This window comes from Eimeria maxima, genomic scaffold (assembly GCF_000499605.1).
Source record: "Eimeria maxima Weybridge genomic scaffold, Emw_scaff1330, whole genome shotgun sequence".
Taxonomy (NCBI): Eukaryota; Apicomplexa; class Conoidasida; order Eucoccidiorida; family Eimeriidae; genus Eimeria; species Eimeria maxima.
Genome location: NW_013563473.1, coordinates 2419 through 9738, shown reverse-complemented (window position 1 = coordinate 9738; position 7320 = coordinate 2419). Strand labels below are relative to the sequence as shown.

Below are 7320 nucleotides of genomic sequence, written 5' to 3'. Positions count from 1 at the left end.
GTGGAAGACCGCGTTCCGTTCTGTGCTCGGCCTTTTCGAGTATAAGGTGATGCCTTTCGCCCTGAAGGGCGCACCTGCAACATTCCAAGCAAACATCAACTATTATCTACAACCATTCTTGGGGCAAGGGGTGATAGCCTATTTGGATGATATTCTTATCTACAGCTCTGATTTACCCAGCCACGCCACTCTATTGGAACAAGTTCTAAGTATCCTGCAAAAGAATTACTTCTTTCCTAAGTTCAGCAAATGTGAGTTCGCAAAGAAAGAACTCACTTACCTTGGGTACACAGTCAGCGCAGAAGGAATCAAACCCGCCGCAGACAAGGTTGCAGCCGTTCAACAGTGGCCGGTTACAAGAAGGGTAGTCTCCAAATCGAATTAACAGCTCCTACAGTTGCAAGATAAACACTCTGCAGCTGATTTAAAAACCTGAATTAGTATATATACTATCATTCCGCATATAGGGAGTTCACGACTCTAGTTATGAGGGTGCCTGTGAATATAAACCGCAGTAGCGTCGGATATTTCACATTTCAACACGTAGTGCAAAAACCTCTTTGATGCACAGGCTAAACATGTCTCCGTTTCGGAAAGAGTTCCCTTATTAAAAGCTATGAGTTACTTCAGGTTGCAAGTCTGCTGCTGCCTCAAATAATCTGTGAGGAAGTATACACTTCAGTCAAGAAGAAACCTCGCACGTCTGAACCATCCTTGTACTTATGGTTAAAGCACTAGCAAACACGCCCTTAATGGTGGCGGGAGAAGCAGCCAGTGACGGCGAATTAATACCGTGAGCGGGAGAACTGCTCTGGCTGGAGAAACACGAACCTTGCAATATTGCCAGCCAGAACCATGCGATGCCAGAACATTAGTCTTTGATGCCACAAATGCAGCAGCCGAAGCAGCAAAATGTGGCACAGGCAATAGCCTCGGAAATAACTTACAAAACGCCGGCAACTACTGTCGCAGAGAGGCGATACATGCAGCAGCGGCGAGTCACAACAAGAGAGCAGAAACAACTCAAATAGCAGGGGGAAAAGCTTGCTTGATTTTGATTTTCAGTACGAATACAAACTGTGAAAGCATGGCCTATCGATCCTTTAGGTCTGAGAAACTTTCAGCTAGAGGTGTCAGAAAAGTTACCACAGGGATAACTGGCTTGTGGCAGCCAAGCGTTCATAGCGACGTTGCTTTTTGATCCTTCGATGTCGGCTCTTCCTATCATGCGTTGGGTGCGGTCCTGGAGCAGGAGGGAAAACCAATCGGGTTCCTGAGCCAAACAATGAACGCCGCGCAGCAGAAGTACTCAATCTATGATCAGGAACTATTGGCACTGGTTACCGCTTTGGACAAGTGGTCTCACCTACTTCGGGCTGCAAAGGTAACGGCCTACACGGAACATCACGCATTAACACACCTGCAACAGCTTAGGGCATCCAAACCTTTAAGGGGGCGAACCGCCAGGTGGCTAGATTTCCTCGCAGAGTTCCCTGAACTGACGATCTTATACCTGCCAGGCACACGAAATCAAGTAGCGGATGCATTGTCACGTAAACCCGGAGGGCCTACAACAAGGGCTCCCAGCAGTATTGACACCCCACAAGGCTCACTGGTTTCCCTCGCACCCGCGGAGGTACCATTAACCCCACAGCCTGAAACCAGAAGACGACGTAACGACTATCGACAACTAGCCGGCATTCGGGCGAGAACGCGGCAACGGCGGAAGAGCGAGAGACCCCCGGAGGTGACCCTGGATACACAACAGCAGCACGAACGGCCACAGCAACAGACGAGTGCAACACACAAGCCGAATTCCCTTACACACGCCCTCGACTGGCCAGGGGCATACTCTAAGTGTCCAGTCTTCCGCGAAGCTTATACGGTCGCGGCCAAGACCCCAGGAGAAACTGTCCATGTCGAGATACACCAACGCCGCTATGGGTTTAGTCTCCAGCACCCATACCTGCGCATATGTCAGAATGGCATTTGGCTGATATGTGTCCCACAATTACCGGAGTTCCTAACGCATATACTGTACCAATTTCATGATCACGTCACAGCGGGGCACAGGGGACAAAAGAAGACTTTCTTTGCAATCAGCAAACATTACTATTGGCCTGGGATGCGCACATATACGAATACGTATGTGGATTCATGTGTACAATGTCGGGCTTCGAAGAGTGTTTCCCAGAAACCCGCCGGCCTGTTGCAGCAACTCCTGATACCGTCACGGCGTTGGAGCCACGTGAGCCTGGACTTTATCACCGACCTGCCACACACACACGCAGGACACGACGCCATCTTGGTGCTGGTGGATTCTCTGAGCAAGATGGCCCATTTCATACCTACGCGCAAGACCAGTTCAGCAGCAGACACGGTAGCGCTTTTGGCGGACCGAGTCATTCGATACCATGGGTTCCCAGAGACCCTAGTCTCAGACAGGGACCCGCGCTTCACCTCGGAGATCTGGGAGGCGCTGTGCTCGCGTTTCAACATCAGACGAGCATTGTCCTCCCCCTACCACCCACAGACAGACGGACAGACGGAGCGTGTGAACCGTACCCTCGAGCAGATGCTGCGCACGTACATACAGACGGACGAAAAGGAGTGGGAGCATCTGTTACCGGCATTAGAGCTAGCGTATAACACCACACCCCACTCGTCCACAGAGCTCTCTCCGTTCGAAGTCATGATAGGAGAGAACCCCCTTACAGCGGCTGACCTGGACATAGTGGGCACGTTACCCCCAACACTCTCTCCTCCCATGACGAAACTCTTTCAGCGCCTCTGCGAAAGAGCACAGGCGCACATCCTGCAAGCAAAGTGGAGACAGAAGTATTACGCTGACTCTAGGAGACGTCCGATGGAGTATAAGGTTGGGGACCGACTGTGGATTAGCAGCAGACATTTACCGGCGCTAAATGAGTGTGCCAAATTGGAGCCTCGTTATCGAGGCCCATTTAAGGTAACCGAGAGGATAGGAGAGGTAGCTTACCGAATTGATCTTCCAGGGAGCTACGCAGGACATAATGTCTTCCATGTTTCACAGCTGATTCCTCATCATCCTCGACCGGCTACACACATGCCACAGGATGCGCCAGTGGGGTGGCCGCCAGTGCAGGACGAGGCTGGGAACCCCACGGACCAATATCTCGTGGACTACATACTGGACCAAAGAGGTACGGGGTCTTCTGCCACCTATCTGGTCAAATGGCGTGGCGCCCCAGAGGAACGGGCCACGTGGGAACCTGCACATCATCTCCAGGGTTGCCCTGCCTTAATTAGAGCCTGGAAGCGACGCAGACGTAAACACAGTAAGAATCGGAATGATGGGGAGCAGCCAGTGGAAGATACAAGAACGGAAGATGACCAGCTAAGGCGAGAGACCGTGAGGGAAGAGGAATTCTACGAACATGCCTGCACTACCTGAGATAACTAAATACGTTCAGATAATCCTTCCTGCATCACAAGCTACGGCTACTCGGGTAGATACCAACGCCCACAAGGCGGGGATAACAAACTCAGGGGGGGCTACTAAGTTTCTACAGCTCCACGGCGGATCTGGGCGCTGCACACCTAGGGCAAGCGTGTGGCGGAAGCAGAGGAAGCGAGAGCATAAGTAATAAGTGGGGAAATGACGGTTGATATGATGGGAAACAAGGCTTAGCCTTACAAACAGAGCTACCTTAGGGACGCCGGAAGGCGTTGACAAAATAAACAAAAGCGAGAGTTTGAAGTTGGGGACAGCCTGGACAGCTCGCTGTGCTCGCCAGGGTGGATAGTAAATTGGCATTTGTTCGTGCGAGGCAGCGCGTGGAGGTGTCTCACCAGCAAGAGGCAGTGCTCGTGCTGGTATTGGTGTAAGGGTTGGCAGAATATGCTGTACAAGCCCAAGATGCTACCCTACAGCTGGGAGGCGGCACTACATCCCACAGCAGACCAAGTCACAATGTGCAGGGAACGGCGAACGCAATGGACAAGGCGCCGGCGGAGCCCAAGAAGCAGGGGAACGGCGAAAGCAAATGGAGGAGGCACAGACGGCATAGCAGGGAAGCTAGCTGCAACGCAAAGCCACAACAATAAGAGCAGCCGTAAACAAACGGCAGCCACAGCAGACGCAGCTACCGCAAGAGCAGCAGTAAACAAACAGCAGCCACAGCAGACGCAGCACATGCAGGAGCAGCAATAAAGAAACAGCATGCCACAGCAAGAGCAGCAGAAGCAGGAGCTGCAGCAAGCGAACAGCAGCAACGACACGAGCCGCAACAACAAGAGCAGCCGTAAACAAACAGCAGCCACAGCAGGCGCAGCAACCGCAAGAGCAGCAGTAAACAAACAGCATGCCACAGCAAGAGCAGCGAACGCAGGAGCAGCAGTAAGCGAACAGCAGCAACGACACGAGTCGCAACCACAAGAGCAGCCGTAAACAAACAGCAGCCACAGCAGACGCAGCAAACGCAAGAGCAGCAGTAAACAAACAGCAGCCACAGCAAGAGCAGCACACGCCGGAGCAGCAGGAGGCGAACAGCATCAACGACAAGAGCCACAACAACAAGAGCAACCATAAACAAACAGCAGCCACAGCATGACGCAGCAACCGCAAGAGTAGCAGTAAGCAAACAACAGCCACAGCAAGAGCAGCACACGCAGGAACAGCAGTAAGCGAACAGCAGCAACGACAAGAGCCACAACAACAAGAGCAACCGTAAACAAACAGCAGCCACAGCAGACGCAGCAACCGCAAGAGTAGCAGAAGCAAACAGCAGCCACAGCAGGAGCGCAGCAACAGCACGAGCAGCACCAGCAACAACGGCGACAGCGGAAGCAACAACAGCAGAAAAGCAACAACGGAAGCAGCAACAACATGAGCGTCAGTAAGCACACAGCAGCGACCGCAAGAGCAGGAACAGCAAGAACAGCAGCAGCCAGAAAGGGGCCGGTGTCTGCCACAGCCGCACACACACACAAAAAAAAACAACAAAAAAAAAGTGGGCAGACAAAGAAAGGGAGACAAATAGGCAAGGAGACAACGAGGAAAGGGATACACAACCAGAAAGGGAGACACAGCAGAAAAGGATGCGCTCAATATCGTCTAAACAAAGATCATATATATTTATTATGATATAAATAATAATAGTATACTTAATAAATACATATAGAACGGGAAGAAAAGAGAGACAATAAAGGAGACAATAAAGGAGAGAATAAGGAGACAATAAAGGAGACAACAAAGGAGACAATAAAGCACAATAAGGAGATGAAAACGGAAACAATAAAGGAGACAAAGACGGAGACAACAAAGGAGACAATAAAGCAGACAATAAAGCAGACAATAAAGGAAACAATAAAGGAGACAATAGAGGAGACAATAAAGAAGACAATAAAGGGGACAGAAAAGGGCGAAATAAAGGAGAGGATAAGAGACAATAAAGGAGACAACCAACGAGACCCTAAAGCACAATGAAGGAGACGATAAAGGAAACAACAAAGGAGACAATCCAGCAGATAATAAAGGAGACAATAAGGGAGACTATGACGGAGATAAGGCGCGAGAGTCGTTTCAAACCACAAGGAACAGCAACAGGAAGTACAGCAGCTATTACAGCAGTTGACGCAGCAGTCGCGGTCTTGGTTGAGTCATGGAGAGAAGCAAAGTCGCCTTGCAGTGGAACTCTTACAGGGTAAGAACAGAGGAAGGATGTTCGCGCGAGACTGAAGACACGTCGACCTCCAGGAGTGGGGGCAACGAGGACAGCAGGAGAAGCAAGAAGGAACGAAGAAGCGGAATGAAGGGGACGGCGAGGCACTCCTTGTCCCGAGGGGGGGGAGAGGGTGTCGGCACACCCGATACTGGAAGCGGGACGTGAATTAACTACCGATCAAGCACAGAAGAAGACGCAGATTGACGGCTGATCAAGCAAACAAGAAATGTGAAGATCGAGTTTGGAGACATAATGCCAAGTACAAGAGCCGATAAACCGTACAGCGGAGGAAAACCTCCAGATGCGGTAGACGGGGACACGCCCGCGAAATGGAGGTTTCGGCGTCGGCACACCCGATATTGGAAGCGGGACGTGAATTAACTACTGATCAAGCACAGAAGAAACCGCAGATTAACTACTAATCAAGCAGAGAAGAAGTGCGAAGATCGAGTTTGGAGACATAATGTCAAGTTACAATAGTCGATGAACCATGCAGGGGAGGAGAGCCGCAGATGCGGCAGACGGGGACCCGCCAGCGAAGTGGAGATTTCGCCGGCCCAGCCCCAAGCGCCGGCGACAGCCGGGGCATGCGGGTATCCAGCAGATGTAGAGGTTGAATAGATGATAGCCCTTACAAAATAGATGTAAGAGAGGTTTAAAAATTAGTACACATGGGGAAGTAGACAACAGGACGGTCCTTTAGTAAAAATCAATCGAGTAGGGCCGGACAACGGGAACCGTAGCAAACAGTGCACACAGAGCGGTTGTCCAACGGATGGGGTAGAATAGTTTGACCGCGAACGCGCGCAGAGCTAAGGTCGAGTATTCTCGTTCACAGGAGCAGAGAAAAATTCGGCAAGGGGGGAGGTGTAGTGCACAGGCACTACATGGTTCACAGTTGCGGTAGTCAGCGTGTAAGCTAGATAGTGAGGGCAGCAGACCTATAGACACCCGAGGTTACCTAAGTTAGCTATAGATGTAATTAGCTAAAATTAGCAGGTGTAGAAGCATATTAGAGGTATAGCAGTTGATTTGGTGCTGGGACTGAGTAGCAGCACCCCGTCGCACAGCTATGCGCGCTGGCGTCTAGGAGGTAAGTGACGTAGTTGGGTCATGTTTGGCTCGGTGTATTCCATTAAGGGTAGAGGTTATGTGAATTAGAATAGAATCGGTACATTTGGGAGCAGAGTTAGACCGAAAGAGCCGGACCTCGACTGCGGTCCGACCGACGCACCCAGTGCCGGGATGAACGGCAGCGTGTAACCCGCACCCGGCGGGGACGAACAGACATTCACTGAAGGAAGGTGTCTTGGAACGATCCTTCCTTCGGGAGTTCCGTAATTTAGGGATTTTCCATGGGAAAACTGAGAGTTAAGGGATTTAGACACTCAATTATGTAGATCTAGCTCATACAGGGGCCTACTGGCCCATAGGGGTGACTACGTAGCCACGGTAGACGGCCACCGTGTGTTACATTTGGGGGCCGTTCCGGGAAATGAACCCGGGACCTCTCGCACTTACGTGAGGCGTAAGCGAAACGGGTTGATGGCGTAGTTCTCGTTGGTGCTTGCGCCGGTGGTGTTTCCACGCTCAAACCAGACAACCTTCGAGGACT

General features: G+C 51.2%; 1 protein-coding gene across 1 annotated transcript; it reads left to right on the top strand.

The window, feature by feature from the left end:
• Window positions 1–1285: 1285 nt before the first annotated feature.
• On the top strand, window positions 1286–3433 carry EMWEY_00051570 (Retrotransposon nucleocapsid protein, related; the record flags this gene model as incomplete). The annotated part of the gene is made up of 1 exon (XM_013477489.1): window positions 1286–3433. One exon carries the CDS (start codon window positions 1286–1288, stop codon window positions 3431–3433), a length of 2148 nt encoding a protein of 715 aa, XP_013332943.1.
• Window positions 3434–7320: the final 3887 nt, after the last annotated feature.